Source organism: Heliconius melpomene, chromosome 9 (genome assembly GCF_056956725.1).
Source record: "Heliconius melpomene rosina isolate 202511_hmr_F chromosome 9, ASM5695672v1, whole genome shotgun sequence".
Taxonomy (NCBI): Eukaryota; Metazoa; Arthropoda; class Insecta; order Lepidoptera; family Nymphalidae; genus Heliconius; species Heliconius melpomene.
This window is the reverse complement of record NC_140397.1, coordinates 2776749-2798490: the sequence shown is the minus strand read 5'-3', so window position 1 is coordinate 2798490 and position 21742 is coordinate 2776749. Positions and strand designations below refer to the sequence as shown.

Genomic DNA, 21742 nt, shown 5'->3' with positions numbered 1-21742 from the left:
TTTTAAATTTAAATAAATGGAATATTAATGAATAAAAAAGAAGCTAAAAATTAAAAAAAAAAAAGATAAATACTAAAATAACTAGTTAAATAACCATTATTTTAGAAGAATAACACATAAATTCAAATAAGTGCTACCTACTAACAACAGTTTGTTTAGTTCACAGCTTAATTGCCCCATAGAAATTAATTTCCATGTTGTCTCCTATAGGATTGTCATGTGAATACATGGAGTTTGATAATGGTATAATCTGATTACATTCATATGGTTTGCGTAGGCGGCCTGTAGACTTATTAGTGTACTCTTCTTCCTTTCGATAATAAGTAAAAGATTTTGATAATACACTATTATTATAATTTTTTGATATCCTAAGATTTGATAGCAGGGTAAGCAAAGGGAACCTGGAAACGTACTGTTAAGACACTCTTCTCGTTCCCTATTTTTCGGCTAATTCTGGAAGCTTTGTATATTTATTGCTGGATTTTAAGAACGCGCTTTGAGTCGTTACCAAGCCTAATAATTTATTTCCTCAAGAAAGATTCGTAACCCCGACCTTTCGTGGTTACGGTCGCACGGTTGTGCTCCTAAGCTACGACTGGCCTCGGAGTTTATAATTGATTTAATATTTACATTGATTTTTTGTCTAGTTGAAGTGTAGTGATTATTGAATTCCATTTATTTTCATTTTTCCGCTTCACTAGAAAATGTGTGGATTTGTATTAAAGCCGATGGAAGTAATGTGTCACAGTAAATGAGGAACGGAGTGCCTCAACAATAGGTTCTATATGCTTTTACGGGAACAAGCGTGAAGTTGCGTTTTAATTGTTTCCTTCAATACCTTCCTTTTTAAGATTCCCTACAGTTAACAATTATTTTTTCGTCCTACCCCCCAAGACTTAAAAAACAAAAATAAATTTACGAATCATAATTACAACGGTATTAGGTACGGGGTAAGCGACATTCCTTGAAGGGAAAAAGTGCGAATAAAAGAAACGTGCCAACACCACGCTGGACTATTGAGCGCAAATGAAAGGGCGACGGGCTGGGCGCGGTATTAGGAAAACAAGGAGAGTAGCGCTGATATGGAGTCTTATTTTCTGTCTTTACTTTCATTTCTCTGGCGTCACTGTAAATGAGATAGGTTGGGGGTTCGATTCTCACTAGAGAATATGAAATGTTTAATATTGTCATTTTTCTGGTGTTGAGTTCAGTCACCCAACGCGAAATCCTCCAGAATTCAGAGGAAAAAGGGGAGCAGATTGTCCTAATATTTGTCTTACTATTTTTTGGTAGATTCGATGCTTGATATAAAACAATTATAGTGAATACTAGCGGCCCGCTATGTTATTATTAATTTCTGTCTCCATGACTACGTCCTAGTGACGTTTAAGCAAAATTTGAGGCGCCTAGCATTTGTAGTAACGAAGTTTCATACAAACTTTCAACCTCAAAAACAACTCCTTAGAAGTCGAATATTCCAAATTCCCGTCTTAGCGAGCACCTACGTCCTATAAGTAACTCCTATGCAAAATTTGAGATTCCTAGCACATGCAGTTTCTGAGATTTCGTGATGAGTGAGTGACCTTTCGATTTTATATATATATAGATGAAGGTGGTCTATGATATATTCAGCAACTTATACTCTCTGTAAACAAAAAAATAAAAAAATACTTTAAATAAATCTAAATTCTCTCTCTCTACTCTAAGCATTGCCCTGTTTGAACGATTGCATTTCGCAAATGGGGTGTGAGAATTAAAAGGCGCTCAGCGTCCCGTCCTCTATTAGCCGTTTTGATTATTGGCGGACATTTTATAACGGACTTGAAAAGGTTAAAGGTTCCTTTTTCTTCCCATTTCTTTTCCACCTGTTACTTTGTATATTATAATGTTTAGATTTTTTTTTCTCAGCTTCATTTTGCATATAGCGGAATATATATTATACATACTATAGGCAGAGAGAAATTAGTGTAAAAACACTCCTTTCTGCACTTTCTGCCATTTGTGCCACGGCACCACAACGGTATCCTCCTAGGCTTGATAATATTTAGATATACTTTTAAAAAGATTTTTTGTTATAAGTGTCATAAGGGCGAAATACCACACTTTTTTGTTATTAAATACAGGTTTTTATAAGTTATGTTTAAATCACAATATAACGTATGTACGAGTACGAGAATGTGTAAAAGAGAATATTATTATTATGCAATACATTAAACATAACTCATGCTTATTTTGTGCAACAATGACGTAATTGTTTTTTTTTTTCAAATGTTAAGTAATCATGTCAATGTATCCGGGAAGTATTTAGTGTTTGACTGTTTTTTTTAATTGGAACATGAGGTTAATGCTGTTAGCTCTTTTGGCCTTTACATCGACACTGGGTGGGTAGGGAAGACGGTACTCTATCCCTGAGAAATTGCAAGTGCTACGTGGTTTCTTGAGAGGATGTCGTTGGCGGCCAAGGTGCCTCCTGCGGGATTAGAACCTAGACTTTAACGTCGATTGGGCTGAAGCTTTTGATTAATTGTCTCTTAAAATTTTTAAAAAGTGCAAATACAATAGTGAACAAAACATTCATGTGAAAATAAATTCAGCATGATACCGGGAAAATGATATTTTTAACTTCATACCATATTCTACATGAAGCTGGATAAACAGAGAAAACCTTGGAACCTAGTGTCAAAACACTTCGTTTATCATATTTTTCACTTCGAATGGAAATCGAATTCGCAACCGTTGCGTCTATCACACGCTTGTGTCCCTACGCTACGACTGCCTCAATTTTTTATATAATAAACACAACTACAAATATACTTAAATTCGTACTTTTAATAAAATAAATATTTGATATTAAGCAATAAATAATTTAAACTTCTTTATCAACACCAAAACGAATCCAACAAGTGAATCTTATAACAAACGAGCGGTCATTAAAGTTATGATTTTGTCCATAGTAAAATTAACCGTCCGGCCGCCGTTTTATATTTATGCCAGCCATTACCTCGTACAAGGCAACAGTGACAAAACTCACACTTTATACTCTATACTCTATTTGTTTTATTGAATAAATAATTTTATTATCTGTTCTTGTAGCGGAATGTCGTGCGGTGCGGAGACAAATCGCGTGACTGTGGGGGTCGTTGTGGGTTGCGTATACGAGCGTTTTTTAGTCTGCGCTAGAAACGCTCGTTTGTATTTTGTACAGATATTTTAAAGTAAAATTGTATTGGAAGTAAAATTTATTATACGACTTCGCTAATCTAAAGTTATTTTTATATTATACCTAAATGATGATAATTTAAGAAAAATAATAAAAAAATCTTTCCAATATCTCTAAGAATATGTGAACAAAGTTTCATGATAATCGGTCGAGTAGTTTTGGCGTTAAAGCGTCACATGCAAATTAAATTCACATTTATAATATTAGTAATAGATGATGTAACAATTCCAGTCTAAGTATTATATAAAAGATGCTCAAATGATTTTTCTTTAGGGTATTATTTTTTTTTTTAAGAACTTGTGAACTCCAGTCTCTGTCTGTTTTTGTTGATCAGACGTAGACCGAACATGGTGGTTACAGGTTTATATTTCAATATTCATTGTATTGTACCACATATAAACGATTTCACATTTTGAATATTTCATAATATCCCTATATAACGAAAAAAGACAGACAAAACATATAAAAAAACTAATTAATTTCTCACTAAACGACAGAGGCAAGTAAATTATCATCAAAAGAACATAAAACATCGTCGCGTGGCGCCGCTATCTCGGACTATATACTTTCATTAAACGCTATCAAAATGAATACAGCCCTTAATTACTTGTGTCTGGTGTTGAAAACAAACCAGCTCTGCTAGTTGAGAACTAATTTTTATTACAGGAAACTTTGCGTTTTGTTTATTTTAATGGATTAATAAAAAAAGGTTTATAAGAATTATTTATTTAAGTGGCACTGTGGCATACCGTCTAACTGTCAAGAACGAAGGTTATAGATTCGATTTCCACTCGGTAATAAAATAAGATGCGGCGTTGAATTCCGCAAACGGAATATCTTTAAAACTGTACATATATAGTACCTACGATAAATAGAAAGAATGAAAGTGGGTAAGGAAGAGAGTACCATGAGAGATTGCACCAATATTTCATTATTATATTTATAATTTTGATGACACAGTCAGAATTCGAACCTGGGACCATTATGTTTTATTATATATTTTGTCATCTCTTTATCTCTTTCTTTTTTTCAGTTTCTTCTTATACTACGCATGTAGTAGTAGGTAGGCAAGGACAGCCTAGTGTTGAGACACTCCGTTCTCGCGATTTGAGTAACGCCGCGTTTTGATTCGATACAAAAGTGAAGAAAATTAAAATATTAAATGTTTCATTTCCTCGAGTTGGAATCGAACCCACAACGAAATAAGTTAATGAATTTTTCAATTTCAAGGCCCTGTTGAAAGTGAAGGTGAAATTATTAATTTATTGTATTCCTTACTTTACAAAAGATCTATAGGTAAAATTATATATTAAATGAGTCTTATTTGTTATTTCACATAATGATATAATTAATTACTGAAAATCTGATTTACAAGTTATCTGGGTAGTACATCAGTAAGGAGAATAAGGTTTAACAAAAATATAATCAGAAATGTCATCAATGTTATAAATTTCCAAAAATCTATATGTAAGTCGTGGCGCAGGGCATAAATAAATTCGACTGGTTGTGGGTTCGATTCCCATTGGAGAAAATAAAATATTTAATTATTTCATTTCTTACCTTGCCTTGGCTTTATAGAATTTATGGAAAATGGAGCACGGAGTGTCTTAACACTAGGTTCCCTCTTCCTACTCTGTTGTGTGCGACATACAGCGTGAAGTTAAAAAAAATCTATAAGTTATGAAATTGAGTTTATCTGGAAAAGATATTTTAATTTATTTTTCTTAGCATAACATGTAAAGTATATTTAAATTTCCATACATATTGGCTTCGCCCGTAAAGCGAAAGCATTGGAATTTTTATATATATACTTACTAGAGACTTAAACACGGCTTCGCCCGCTTAAACTTATTTTTATACTATAAAAAAATTGTCCTATATTCTATTTAAAACCTTTAAAAACATGTGTACAAAGGTTTCATCATAATTAGTTGAGTAATTTTGGCTTGCTAGCGTAACAAACAAACTTAATTGACATTTACAATATTAATACAATTGCATATATTTAAAACATCCCGAATATGTCACTTCCATTTTACTCTAAGAGGTCGTAGGAGGAAGAGGCATAAGTAATATTTGGGTTCCCGCAGCGACTGTCAAGGCGAAGCTTGTATTTTATTTGTTTAAATTCATTTAAAATATCATTTTTACATTTAAATCTGTTAAACATGTTGTACTGTTATGTTATTTGAGTATCGCTTTTGACGTCTCACTTAAAGGTGTGGTTTATTACTGTCTTGTATGAAATATGGACGATTATTACTTATTTAGTTAAATGTGTTAAAAATCTTTTATTGGATTGGATACAATATTTGTTGAAATATTAAATGGTCAATGTTAAAGGAAACTCGACTCGACCCGACGTTTTAAGTGAACTTTAATTTGGATTTGATTATGACTAGGTAGAAGGAACCTGGTATCGATGCGTTCCTATTAATACACTTCCGTTTCTCAGTTTTCGACCAATTTTGGAAGCAGTGCCTGGTCAATTGAGGAACTTAATGCAGCGCTTTTCCTTTGTACTAGAGCGAGAAAATTTAAATATGAATTATATACAACTTGTTGGGCTTACAGTAACACACTTGTTCCTTTGCGCCACGACTGCATTGAAAATAAGTTAAGCAATACATAATTTCTACTTTCTCTAAAAAAAACTAATTCTACTAATCTGTAAACTTTCATTAATTAACCCTCTATTATAACGACAGCCATTACATACATACAAACGCTTTCAAAACAAATTCTCAGCTACCGAATGCTAAATAAAAAAAAACTACTAAAAAAGTAAAAACCCACCTAAGCAATATAAACACGTACCCAAATGGATTTTTAATATAAATTTTGATACGATTTATCTCGAACAAATCGGGGAGAACGCCACTTAGGCGGGTTCCAAAGGGCCTAATTACCATCACAATCTGGTCGCATAAACTCTGTAGTAATTAACTATAGTGTACCTTGTTAGCTTATCCGCGAGATAACTGGGAGATAATAAATAAGGCGAAATCAGATACCTATGGAATCTCCAATTTAAATATTCGAATCGTAAATCGAACTGATACGTTATAAAGGTGTAAATAGGGATTTATTAGTTTTGGTCCTTTTTTTGCTTTTAACTTTAGCTCGCTCGAGTGCCATTCGATCATTTGAAATTTCATTATATAATATAAATTTCAAGTTCAAATCTAGTGTGATCGCGACAGTTGTAGGTTCGATTCGTGCTCGAGGAAATTAAATGTTTAATATATGGGGGCAAGCCAGGAAAGTGGCGCGCGAAACATGCGTTCCTTACCTGGAACCATTATAAATATAGAATAATCGATTTAGAGCTTTTATATTATCGTCTACTAGTAAACTATAAACACACACCAGAAATTACTAATTTCAAACTAGTGGGTCATATATTTCCGAAGTTGGACGGTCGATCATATAAGATTTAACTATAATAATAAAAAAATCGCAGTAGTAACTTTAGAGTTGGGTTGGCATTACCAGAGATTTAGTTTTTTTTATATAGAAAAAAACAGCTTCATCGAGAATTGGCCAGAATTTTTATAGGTTTTTTGGGAGGTGGGATTTTCATTTTCTCGCTCTAGTAACGCGCGTTGCGTTCTGTCACTTAACACGCATTGCCTCCAAAATTCAAGGAATCCAATCCGTCAATTCTATTTAATTATTTTAAAATTAATAATATTTATTAAATAGAAAACTAAGCAAAATGAGTAGCAACCGCTTAACGATAGTCACATTAAAGTTATCGATATTGTGTATCGATTTGTATCGGTAAATTGCTTCCAATTCGATTCAAAAAGATTCCATTTTAAAATCGAAAATATAATCTGTCATCGAAATGAATCGAATCATCATCGGATAATTTCGCCACCCGCAGCCAATCAAATGCTGCGATGAGATCAGACGTGAGTGAGCGGTTTAATTCATAAGCGGTAGCGAGTTCTACATTACTCAAAATAGAGGCCTGGGCCTAGGCCTAGGGGACTAATTATTTTTAAAGTATAGAGAATTTGTAAGTATAAACGTGAATTTGTTAATTTGTTATTGTTAATAACGATGTGGGCTTCAGAATTAGCTATGCTATCATAAATCAGCTTCACGATGTACCCAGCACACAGAGGGGTTACCTAATGTTTCCTCCTTCTGTGTTCACCAATTTCCCCATTTTCTGCCGAGGCATTGCGTGTTAAGTGGCGGAAATCTACGCCGCGCTTTGCCTCGACACCAAAGCGAAGAAATGAAAACATTAATAAATAATTATTCTTTCCCTCGCATGGAGATCGAACCCACACTCTCGCGTTTACAGTCACACCTTCTACTAATAGCTTAACATATACAAAATCAGTACTTATAAGCTCGCTTGTACCCACACCACGCACAAGGCCCGACCGCCGCCCTGTAATTCCAATACTTAGGAACATTACCCGGGATGGCCTCTATTATAATGTATTATAGAATATTATTTTACGACTACAGCCTTATAAGGTATTATGGCGGTTTTGAACATCTAAAAATACCGCACATATCATATAAAGATACCTTACCTATACAGGTATATTGATAATATAGATATTGTTATCGATAGAGGCTTTCGTGATGTAAGGCAGTGTCTGTAAGCCTGATGGGTGGTGATTTCGATTCCCGTTCAGGGGAATGAATTGAGGTTTGTCGCCACTCAAAATGTTATGTCTCGAAAATTGGACGGAAAGTGGTAAACAATGTGTACTAAGACTATTTTCTTTACCTAAAAAAAAGAAGTTACCTAGAAATTCAAATTTTAATGAAAATTTTTACAACCTTGCACAACCTTTTACAAGTGCCAAATTTACTTAGTTGTGAATTCGAATCCAAATTTAAACATTCTTGGGAGAAAGTTATTATAATTTAATTTATAGCTTAGGTAATTCCTTCACTGGCTTAAATCAAAACACGGCGTTTAGTTACGCCACTCAACATTTAACAAAAAACTTGTAAAATTTATGTAAAGTTAAGAAAAAAGACATATCTTACCCACCTAAATACTTGACGAGATAATAAGTTAATATGAGGAATTGTTTATATGTTAAACGAACTGTTCGCAGCACGATGCGAACGACTTTAATGTGTCTGTTAATGACTTGTATGTTTGTCTTTAACATCAAATAGCATAACAAAGGTAAACTACGCTATATTTTATAGGCTTACATAGAGTCCTTACTTTATTGCTATAAAATGTTATGCTAAGAAGATATTCGCTTATGAGGGCAATGAAATATTATTTATCACATTTTATTTTGTTATAGTCATTAATATTAATTTAGTTCCATTCATTTTTTTTTAATATATATTATTTTACTTCTACATCAAATGAGACGTTAGGTTTTGTCACTCAACATACAATATCGAGTGAAAATTTAGGAACGGATTGTCTTACTATTAGGTTTTCTCTGTTTGTCATGCTATGCTGAAAATCGTGATGCACCTTTTTCTTCCTCTGTTTTAAATATTTTTACTTGGCTTTCGACTTGTAACCCTTTTTAAACTTGATGCATTTTATTGGATTAAACAATAAAATGCATCAAGTTGCATGCATTTGATGCATTTTATTGCATCAAATGCATGCAACTTGATGCATGCATTTGATGCTATTTCATACGACTATTTCTATACTAGCTGTTGGATTTGAAACAAGTAAATTAAACTGAGGGAACCCAAGTGGAACTTTATTCCCTAAGTTCCCCTCCATATTCGAGACATTGTTGAGTACTGGGTGAGCCGTGGAGTGTTGTAATTCAATTATGTCTGGTATTGTTATCAGAGCGAGAAAATGATAATTACGAAGTAAAAATAGAAATTGAACCCAACCGTCGCGTTTACTTTATCATAGTCATTAACCAATACTTTATCATAGTTCCTATTTATTTAAAAGAAAGTAGACACTACATAAACTTACGAATCAGCCAATTAACTTTTTAAACATAACACTTAAAAATATCGTTTAAAAATAACAAAAATTTCTAACAACCTCTCGCGATCTTTAACCAACGCCATTAACACTATAACTTAACAATATTACCGAAAAATACCGGGAAATGTCTCTGTACGTTCGTGTGAAAATGCCTATTACCGTTACTGGAGTCTAAGTTAGCAAACTGCCAGATTAAGACATTGAAATTTGAATTCAATGTACATACAAATAAGGTTATTTTTTCCACACAATACTAAATTAGACATATCTTTGTTTTAAATAACATTTTCCACTTTATTTTACTATACTTAAGGTTTAAATTTCAACACATATTAGTTTAAACCGTGAGTCAGGCTAACGATGGCTTATTTCGAGCAACGTGTCATTATTACTGTAATTATTACGGAGAGTTAGATGATTATTTGTGATTGGTGTGAATTTATCGATTTATTCTCTATATCTTTGTGGATATCTGGAAGATATCAATTTGTACGTGCTGAATGTTGTTAGTACAGACAGACATGGTAATAATATTATATATAGTTTCTATATTATATGGACAATATAATTGAGGCCAGTAGTGATGTAGGGGCATCAGCGTGACTGTAAAAGCGACTAGTTGTGAGTGCGATTCCCGTTCGAGGACATGGTTTAACGCGGCCTTGAGCTCCGCCACTCAACACGCAATGCCTTCAGAATTCCGCCGAAAGTGGGGAACTGTTTTTGAATGAGAACAGAGTGTTAATATTAGTTTCCCAGGTTCCCTCTGCCTTAAACCAAAAACATTATAATTGAGGTGAATGTGGCACATTACGTTCTATCCTCAATCAGGAAAATTAATAAAACAAAGTGTAAAGCTCCACCCCTCAATATGCAAAGTTTCGACTTGAATTTTAGCGGAAAATGGAGAACGGAGTGTCTTGATTTTCTCTGGTTTGTTGGTCCTGCTACGAAAGGGTATGTGTGGAAGGTGAAGAACACTTTTTTTATCTTTAAATTTTGTATTATATGTTCAATTTCTTTTTACTTATTAAATCTTATTCAAATGGATCATGGAATCTTGGATATGCATAAAAAAAATTTTAAAACCACCTCTACACTAGAGTATCTATAACCATATTTTGTATCTGTAACAATTAATAATCTGTGTAGAAAATACATGTAGTAATACTGTCAAAGTAAAATTAACTTAGCAATTCTTAAATCGTTTAATTACTTATTATATTGTCAAAAACAACGTAATTATTACAGCAAGTGTCGACGTTTAAGGCTATACCTTAAAAATATTGCTTTGTAATTGAACTTAAGACCTAACAAAGGCAAGGAATGTCTATTACTACTGATTTATTAGGTATTAAATTATTTCTTTATTGCAATTTATGTTTGGACTCTAGACATTAATAAATACATGTCAACAGATTGTTAAGAGATATGAGTGTTAATTATGACTAAATGTTTTTTAGGATCACGCTATGTCCCGCACTAACACGGTAGGCAGAGGGAACCTGGGAACCTACTGTTAAGACTCCCTTACCATTGAGAATTCCTTCCAGAATTCAGCGAATACTTGCTCATTCTTATTCTCGCAAGGCGTGTCGAGTGTCAAAACTCAACGCCGACCAATAAAAATATTTAATATTTAATTTCCTCGACTGGGAATCGAACCCATATCGTCGACGTCCTTACAATAATAATAATTCTTTAATTTTGGACATTAATAAAAACTTCAATGTACTGTTTTATACGTCAGGTGTGAAAGGTTATGAGCAATGAGAGCGATTACGAGAATTATATCTGATTTGATATTACAATGGAAACTTATATGGTTGGGCGTAGTGTGGATAAGTCACTTATTTTTTAATTACGGTTTTATTTAAAAAAAATGTTTTGTGCTTCTATTACGTAACAGGTACTTTATGGATAGTTTACCCTAAATATTAATTTCCTTAAAATTATATAAAAAATAAAAAGAATAGATATTATTTGGAATAAGGCAAAATTTCACGAAATATAAGCAAAATCTCTTGACTGTTAAAAATATTCTTTCATTAAAACTTTATCTTTTAGAATAGTGGTGATCGTATGAGATCAAAAGGAAAACGTCACAATTTCGATTTAAAATTTTATTATGTTTATAATAATAAATGTATGAAGAGGTTGATGGCAGTGGACGAGGTGAAAGAGGTATGTAGAGACCGTAGTGTTTGGTTCTCCGTTCTCTCTGACTACCCCGCTAGGGATATAGCGTGAAGCTATGTATGTATGTATATATGTATATTTTATAACAACTTATTTATATATATAAATAGTAGTGGTTAGGTGTGTCCGTAGTACCTAATCACTACACATATAATCTTACGTATAGTTATTGTTTTTTTCCTCTAATAAGCGGTCTGTGGCGGTCATTGATAGGAAATTATCGATTCCGACTCGTTCCATGGCGAGCTGATAGTGTTGCTTAATGTTTGTTGTGTTGCTGAATGGTTCTTGTGTAGAGCAACACTTTAAAATTGTTTTTCTCGATTATTTTTTTACCTTTGGGGCCAGTCAACTGTAAACGCGACGGTTGTGGGTTCGATTCTCACTCAGGTAATGAATTGTTTAATATTTTCATTTCCTCGCTCTGGTAAAACGTGGCGTTGAGTTCCGCTGCTCAACATGCAATGCCTCGAGAATTCAGCGGAACGACAATAAACAAAGTCAACGTAGGACGTTAGGTCTAACAAGGTGTTTAATCTCAGTTTATCTTAACTATGTGTAAGATTGTTTCGAAATTGGGCGGAGAGCAGAGGACGAAGTGTGTTGACTCTTTGCCTAACTTTCATATGCGAAACACTAAACAAAAACTATATTTTTATACTTTACATAAGTAGTAATTTACACTCGATAATCATCGTTTCAAAGTCGCGTAAAGTAGAGAAGACGGTGTGTCTCAACTCTCTGCCAGATAGGCAGATACGAGAAGCTAAACAAAAACAATATTTTTATACAATCAATAAGTAGCAATTTAAAGTACCTACATATCTTCAGTAATTTACAAAGCCAACAAGGTGTCAGGTATCTCAGTTTATCTTCACTACGTCTAAGATTGGCTAATTGCTTTCCTCTGTAATCATATACAGCTCGCTGGCCAGCCATTGTTTGCTGTATTAACGAGCGGACGCCAAGTTAGTTTGTTTTCTCTGGCTTTGGTTACTTTGTCGTGTCATTGCTTTTATAGTTTGTATGTATTTTAATATGTTATTGACTTTATGGAGAGTGTGAGTGGAGAGACCTGTAAATTTTAACTTATAGCAGTGTCAAGACATGTTCCAGCTTGTCCAGCCAAGTTAAAAAGATGGAAATGCGTAATGCGTTTTTATTTCCATTTCCAGCTTTTCGCGGCGTTGTGTTCTGCCACTCAACACGCAATGCCTCCAGAATTCTGAGAGTGGGGAACGAAATGTCTTAACACTAGGTTCTCTCTGCCTACCCTGCTGTGTACGGGGAACAGCATGAAGCTGATTTATTTTTATTTCCAGTTCTTGAGTCCTTCATAACTCGTAAACTTGACACCCATGTAGATCTCCCATTCTTTAGTAGGTGATGTCGAGAACCACGCATTACTTAACATTTAACATGGATCTCATTTCTTATCTTCTCTCGTTTTTGATGAGATATATTCCTAACAGGTTAAAGATATATTTTGTTTGTAGATTTCATTTTATATTTTGCATAGAATAGATACATCTAGAGCGCGGAAAGATATTTAAATACAAAATTTAAGGAACTGTACTCGCGACCAGTTGTGGGTTCGATTCCTACTCGGGGCAAAGCGTAAGGAAGCAAAGCGCGGCAAGGGCGGCAGTAAAACTAAAAATTAGAAACAAAAAAATAAATGAACTTTTAAAAAAAGGTAGGAAAGTAATAAGTTAACCTAAAATGATTACAGTATTAGTATAAATAGAAAAGCACATGGCTAGCAATGTAACGAAAGGCTTAAAAAAATATCTTTTCATTTAACATACCTAGATATATCACATTTTCACGAAAAGCACCACCGGATGGGGCCCTTTCAGCGTTAAAATCCACTCAGTATGCGCGACGCGACGCCCGCTCTCTCGATATTAGAATGACTTTCGAAATATATATGTATATTCGTATAAAAGTATGTTTGTTTGCTGCAATATAGATTTTTTTGCGTTTTGTACTAGAGGGAACCGCGTGTTGTGTTACAGTGTTATGCTCCGTTGGTCACTTTTTGCCTAATTTTTGAAACATTATATGTTGAACTAGCGGACCCGGACGCGGCTACGCCTGCTTGAAATATAAGAATATAATTTCTATAGAAATATAATTTCAATCTAGATGAAATGCTAAAAGTGACTATTATATTTATTTTCATAAGGATGAATACCAAAATGACGCGGTAATGAACGCGGTCGCGTAGCGACGACGGTTGTTATTAACATGGCAGAAGTAATTGCATGTCAAATTAAAAAGTATTTTAATTTATTAGTATATATGTGTAATGTAATATTATATAGCCTATAGCACTTCTGAAGAATGCAGCTTTCATACAAAACAAAAACAAAGTAAATCGATCCAGTAGATCCAGAGATCTTAGCGTTCAAACAAACAAACAAACAAACTCTTCCGTTTTATTATATTAGTATGTTGAATAGTGAAAGAAAATAGTAATAGAAATATAAATTTGAATAAATATTTAATTTGTTCGAGTGGAGATCGAATTCACAGCCAGTCGTGTTACAGTCATACTTTTCACCGCTGCACTACTACTTGCCTCAAGAATTACTAAATATGTTTATATATAAGTCTATTCTTTATTAACACCATAATAAGTAAATCTCTAAGAAAACAAAATATGGTTAACTTTATAAAAAAACAAATAGGCCAGTAAAAATGGCTTGTTTTCTTAAAATTACCCAAAAAAATTGTGAAAAACATCTAACACACGTGTTTCTTGGCAAAAATTTTTAATAAAACGCCATCGAAATGTGGTGTAAATTTGCAAAATGAAATATGTGGAACAGTTCCGCAGCGATGATGCGATCGTAAAACTGCAGTTTGCCGCTACCTACATATTACATATATCTGCAACGACTTTTAAAATGGTTTGGAAGCGTCTAGAATTCCATAAATAAAATGTTTTTTTTTCATAGAAAAAGAATGGTTACGTTTCTCCGCTCTCTGCCTTATTAGGGAAATGTCCTTTAGATAGTCTTTTAAATTATCGTTGATTTAACTTGAGTTAAATATAAATTATTTATGAATTAGCTAACAAGATGGACTCGATGGACCGACGACCTGAAGAAGGTTTCTGGCTTCGACTGGATGCGGAGGAGTATCGGGAGTTTTGGCGCACCCTGGGAGAGGCCTATGTCCAGCTGTGGACCCGAAAAGGATGATTTGACTGATTAATTGATTGATTGATAGCTAACAAGATATTATTTGAGACCGTCATAACGCAGTGGCGTTTGATTGTAAACGCGATGGTTGTGGTTTCGATTTCTGGGGAATGAAATTTTAATTTTCTCGCTTTGGCAAGACAAGGTATGGCGTTGAGTTACGCTGCTCAGCTTAATATCCTGGATGCAAGGAAAGAAAGTGTTTTGACACTAGTGTCTCTGTGTACGTTGCTCTATACGGGATGAAGCATGAAAAATACAGTATTTAAGTATACACATTTAGTATCGGAAACATGAGCTTTTCATTCAAAAACTCAAATAACTAACGTAATAAAACCTAATCGAATTCTGTTTAGGAAGTTCCGGGGGACTATTGTCAACACCCGCGACCTGTCATTTCGCGTTTTATCGCCTAGCGCTCGCGTTACATCGACATGCATAATGATGTCGTTTATTTTAACTTTTTCCGTTTTTACGGGAAAATTTAGGGAAATTTTATTATACAAATTACCAGACATCATTCACCATATACAGTGCCTATATGACAATAAAAGTTACACCAAAACAGTCACGTCCAAACATTTATCGAAGTTCGCGCTAATCCGTATAATTACTGCGACCAAAGTTCCAAACGATCGAAGTTCGCGTCGTAAAGCACACGTGATATGTGCCCTCGTGGCTAATAGCTATATTATTATAATATTGTTGTTAATAATAATTTATATTAAATAATAATAAGGAATCATCAATCTAACAAGAAATTAAATCAGCTTCACGCTGTATCCCGCACACAGCAGAGTAGGCAGGGAATCTAGTGTTAAAACACTCGCTTTCTCATTTTCCGATGATTTTTTTTAAGTTGAGTTGTGGACTTCAACGCTGAATAATAGAGCGAAGAAATGAGAATATTCATAAATAATAATTAATTCCCTCGAGTAGAAATCGAACCCACAAACGTCGCGTTACAGTCAAACTCTTGTGCCCCTGATTCCGATTCACGACTGCCTCTAACAAGAGGAAGAATTTCCTTATTTGTAATTTTATAGACATTTGATATTATTAAATAAATTTCTGTCTGTTTGTTAAATTAAGGGAACAGGTTGACAGGTTTAAATAATGTTTTTTTCACATATCTTTAGATACTATATCATCAATTCTTATTAAAAAAAAAATCGTGGAAAATTAATATTATAAGTAATTATTTAGGCTGTCATCATGGCATATTTAGGAACAGAATCTGGCTGTAAACGCAACGATCGTAGATTTATATTCAGGAGAATAAATTATTTTTAATATATCGAAACTTCAGCGGGAGGTGAAGAACGAAGTGTTTCACCACTAGTTTCTCTCTGTCTGCCCTGCCATTTGAAGCGTAAAACCTAATATTATTACCATATATCATATAATACATTACGTCATATAGTAAACAGCAATTTCGCTGAGTAAGGATGTGTGTGATTGTAATTTTATGCGAAAACGCGAGTGCCGAACGTACCAAATTAGAGAGTTTAAATTCAAAACATGGCGTTATTGCATCGTGGAACGTAAGCGTCACTGTTATAGTAAACGATTGTATAATTATATTATTTTCTTTTTGTTAATTTATTACTCTCACGCTGTTTTCCGCTGTTATATAGCTGGGTGTAGTGCAGTGTTAAATTTCGCTATTATATATGCGATATTTCGAAATATTACGGTGCAGTCAGGAATATTTTTTTAAATTGTAAAAAAAATAATATAGAAGGATTTGAACCCACGCCCATACACACTGACCACGAAGCTATAAGTTCTCATGAAGCTGTGTCGAAATTCTTATACGCTTGTTACAGTTTATTTATTTATAGTTGGGAAAATTTTATTTTCCTTTATCCAAATAACAAAGTTATGCAGATAGTGGGTTCGATTCGCACTCTTAAGAAATGAAACATTTAATATTTTCATTTTCTCGCTCTGATAACAGAGCAAAGCCACTCCGTACTTGAATTCTCAACTCCTAATGACTCGAAATTCGGCGGAAAGTGGGGCACAGAAGTGTTTTGCTAGGAACGTAGTGTCTTAACACTAGCTTCCCAGGTTTCATGCTGTGTCTTCTTTGAATGAAGTTTAAGTAAGAACAAAACAAATAGTATAGATGAAAGTATGTGGACTGACATATTTCTATTGAAAAATGTAAATAATCATGTTTACCTAAAAGCTATTCACAGCATTGAAGGCTTGCTTGTGACAATTTCTACTGCCTTAGTTTCGACTCAAGCATTAGAATGAGTGGTTAGCATTTCAATACTTTACATAGAAATGTTGGTTTTGAATGGAATTATGTTCTGTTAATTATTTTGAAGGAAACAAATGGAGCCTAATAAATATTTAAAAAGTGTTAAATATGTATAAACTGAGGAATGATTTGGGGGTTCATCCTGAATCTTCTGCCTTTAACTTCCATGAATATTTAATGCTTATTTCAGGAAAATCAGTTCACCAATAAAAAAAAATATAAAAAAGTATTTGGTTCGATAAAATTGCTACAATTTTTTTTATTGAATTGGTTGAAACCTTAATTTTTGATATATACATATAGCCTTTAAAATAATAGTATCCCGAGGACACGAGAGTAATTTCGATTATTAAATAAATAACTGTATAGTTCGAACGGGCGTAGCCGCGAAAGGGTCGCTAGTAAATAATAAAAATATAATATAGACATTAGTAAAATATAATAATCTCAATCAAATATTTCCTATCCAGGTCCTACAAAGGCAGTAATGCGTTTGACTATTACCTATTAATAATGTAACCACGCTGTACCGAGCTCGGGGACCTGAATTATTCATTATCGCCCGGGAGGTCGTAGACTTTGAGAATAGCCTATGTCGAAGATGTATAGAGTTGGTGAGGAAATATTGTTTATAATATTTTCTCTTATCAAAAAAAATGTGCTTCACGCTGTATCCCGCACACAGCAGAGTAGGCAGAGGGAACCTAGTGTTCAGACACTCCATTCCCCACTTTCTGCCGAATTTTGGAGGCATTGCGTGTTGAGTGGCAGAACTCAACGACGCGATTTTGCCTCAACTCCAGAACGAAGAAATGGAAATATAGAATGAAATAAATATTTAATTCCCTCGAGTGGGAATCGGTCACACTTTGTGCCCCTACGCCATGACTGGCCTGGTCATTCAAGCCACATTTAGAAATGTGTACATCGTTGTAGAGTCCAATCGCAATTGTCGCGGTTATGTTTAACTTTAAATACAGAATATTTCATTATCGCTCGTCTCGTGCGTCTGTAATTCCTTTTTTTTTATCTTAAAACTCGATCTTAAACTTGATCTTTAACAAGATATTTATAAATTAATTGTTTTTACTATAAAATGATAATAACAAAATATGTGATCATTCAAGAGCCAGCTATGGCGAAGGAGTACAAGCGTGTACAAACGCGACCGATTGTGTCGAGGTAAAGCGTTTAGTTTCGCTTCTTATCACGCAATGCCTCCAGAATTTAGCGGAAAGTGGAGAGCGGAGTACCTCAACACTAGGTTCAAATAGTGTTTTTAGTCTTAGAAGTTTAAATTATACTGATGTATTTTCTTTTCAGATATCGGGACGATGCGCTGTGCTGGTCAGACAGGTAATTTACTTTGAAATCTTTGACATTATTTAAAAATATTTTTTGTTATTTTAGTTTATTTTCTATATCGTGGAAATAGTTTGTAATTTATTTTAAAAGAACAGTTAGTAAGGTAAAGTTCTGTAAGTTTTAAAAAAAATAAAAATTTTGTTACTATGTTAGTCGCCTTACTCAAGGGACACAGGTTCAAATGCTACTGAAGTACATTTGATAATAATATAAATGTCATCATTTACTTATAAATTAAAATAGAAAAAATGTGATAACTTATTACTATTAAGTATGCTGACAACAAATGTAAGAAATTAACAGGATGTAATCTGACTAACATCAGACTTTTTAATTATTACATAAAATTTGGAGAATTTTTCGCGCGGAGTTCAACGCTGCAACTTGTTGCTAAACAACCAATTGATGATCTGTGCTAATAGTAGAACTAGCGAAACATAAAACGCAATAGCAATACCAAATACTAAACTATGCAATTTATATTTACTTAATTTTAATTATATTTATTTTTTAATAATTCAGCAAACACCACGAAGGCCACGGCTTAATTAATACAATACGTAAACAAACGCCGCGCAGAGCAAACGGACTGACCACTCTAATATTTTAATCTCGGTCAGAACAAATATTTGGCGTCCGCCTAATCTCACGGATTTCGTATTAGAATTCGATTTAGGATGTATAAATGGAGGATGGTCTGTGTGGAAAATCCTTGGATCCATTTGGTGTAGGTTTGGTCTTATGGCTAGGCTAGTTAAGTAGATAGATTAATAATTGTAATTGTTGAAGAGAGCCTTGGCGCAAGGGTAAGGGCAGGTTCAATTCCGAAATAAAATATTTAATGTTTTCATTTCTTTGCTCTGGTGTCGATGCAAAGCGCGACGTTGAGTTCGGTGGAAAATCTATATAAGGGTCATAATCAGAAAAGTGGACATTTTCGAATTCGTAACGTAACTGATAAGTAACAACACTGATAATGTTTGTTACGAAACTGATGTCATAAGGCATTATACACAACAAAATAAGGATATTATATGAATAAAATATTGTTTTTTTATTTAATGAGACACAGATTAAAATTTTAAAGATTCAATCGTTGAATTAACAGATTATAAATGTAAGAAGAAAACATAACAAACTGACAATATGAACAATATAATAATGCTATTTAGTAACGTAATAAACTTATATTTCTAGTTAGAGATCACAAAGTTAATGATAAAATTAAATCCACTTAAAAATATATCAAAATTTGAGTCGTTATCACTGGAATTAAGTTTAATTCTTTGTAAGTGTTTATTCCGCATATCTTCATATTTAATAGGATTGATCTTTTTAAGACGTTCTCTATATCTTTTATGTGTTTCAGCACTTGACATTGGAGCCATGACGCTTACTGAAAATACAAAAATATTTATCAAAAAATAATAATCACAAAATCACAACTAATTTCAGGCAGAATAAAAAATATTTTTAACTAAATCGGTTCAGCTGTTTCTGAGATTAGCGTGCACAAACACAGACAAACAAGCAAACAAGCAAAATACTTAAAAATCATTATTTTTGGTTACTTTACTTTATGAAAAGTCACTAATAGTTTTTTTCATATACCAGCAATTTTTTTTTCTTATATACATATCTTCCATATACAAGCACCGGTTCGATACAATTTTATTATAAACATATATAAGAAAACATTGGTACCGTAATTGTGAACTAGGCTTCATATTTTCTCAATTTCGTTACGTAACGAAATATAACGAAATTGAGAATGAAATCTGAGAAATTCTAACCCTTTTAAATATTTGCTCATAAGCCACGTGTTGCATCTGCAAGCACTGAAGTTCTTTTTTGAGATTTTGTAAAAAGAAGCAAATAACATAAACAAGAAAACGAAATTATAGAATACTTACCAAAATAAAAGCCGTTTATAACCCTGAGATGTAATTTCACGCATTCCCTCTAAAACATTTGAACCCCTCAACTGCTGCGAGTACACTACTAGTTGTAGCTACGACAGCATTGACTTTTAGAATTATGGTGCCACAACAAAAAATAATATTAAACACCATCCAAAATAATTGCGTTCATAATTTAATTGTACGTTACTAGCCCTGAGCAACAAAAAGACAATATTTTGGGACAAATTTACTTAACTAATATATATTGTTTATTAAATAATGTATCAATAAAAGTAGTTCTATTTAATATTATGCATAAAGTAAAGTAATATAAACATATCTGAAATCAAATAAAACCATAAACATTCGTAACAAATCAATTCTTAAAAAGTAAAGTGGTGAATGGGACACGAAAAATTGTATGGAAGCATTTTGAAAGGTTTCTTGCAACTAACAACAAATACTATTATTTGCCATAATACATTTAAAATATTACAAAAATCTTTAAGTTAATAAATAAATTTATCGTAAATGGCAAAATATTTAAATTATCTTTAAAATTGTATTTTTAAAACGCTTTCAAAGTAGCGGGACAAGAAAAGACACAAAAAGGACACTTTTTCTGATTATGACCCATAAACTAAAGTATCTCAATGCAAAGAGATTGTATTTACACTATGTTCCAAATTACCTACCATGTTAAATACCATAGTAAGTCCGTTACTCAAGTTTTCGTTCAAGAAAAAATATATTAAAATATAAATATACAAGTAAAAAAAGTTAAGTTGTGTGCGACAGGTTGTAGGTTCGATTCCCACTCGAGGAAATGATATATTTCATATTTTCATTTCAACGCTCTGGTAATGAGGCAAAGCGCTGCATTGAATTCGGCGGAAAATTGAAAACTGAAGAGTCTTAATGGGAACTTCTAAGGTTCCCTCTGTCTACCCTGCTATATGCGTGATACAGCGTGAAATTAAAAATCACAATCCCATAGTAAATAATGGTTCAAGAAGAAAATAACCCTAAAATTCAAACCACTTATTCAAATCAAAAACAAAATTACATATCTAACATTATCCCATTTAAAGTATAAAAGACACATGGTATCCGGAAACGAGTCAATACATCTATCATTCACCGATATTAAGGTTTACATCATAAAGCGTTATGGTCATCATGCGGTTTCAATTGGATATCGACTTCCCTTGTCCGGGGGGCGGTCAGAAATGGCTTATTTTGTGGCTTGGAAAACAATGGGAATTTGTCTTAGGGGTGGTTAGGTTTGTTTTTTTTGGTATTATTTAAATTGATCGGTTTAAAATTTTGAGAAATAATATTTGATGTCAAAAAATGTATGCTTAGTTCTTTTTTTTAGCTTTACATTGTAGGTATGCCATTTATAATAGGGTAGGCAGAGGGAATCTAGTGTTAAAACACTTTATTCACTTTTCGCCCAATTTTTGAGATATTTCTTATATAAATACGATTGTGCTGACAGTCGTGCCCATGCGCCGCAACGCCCTCTTTTTCTTCTGCTTATTATTAACATTCTTTTTCCTTGTAAATTTATTCCTGTTTCTCATTTCTAAATATTTTTTCAATCTGAATTAAAAT

The 21742-nt window shown here is 33.3% G+C and overlaps 1 protein-coding gene across 2 annotated transcripts in view; it reads left to right on the top strand.

The window, feature by feature from the left end:
• trh (PAS domain-containing protein trachealess) overlaps positions 1-21742 on the top strand; it is a 155073-nt gene that overhangs the window by 5923 nt on the left and 127408 nt on the right. For both annotated transcript variants that reach the window (XM_085190084.1, XM_085190083.1), the window contains exon 2: positions 18183-18215. In XM_085190084.1, coding sequence (XP_085046210.1) covers positions 18183-18215 — 33 coding nt within the window. The remainder of the gene's footprint in view (positions 1-18182; positions 18216-21742) is intronic.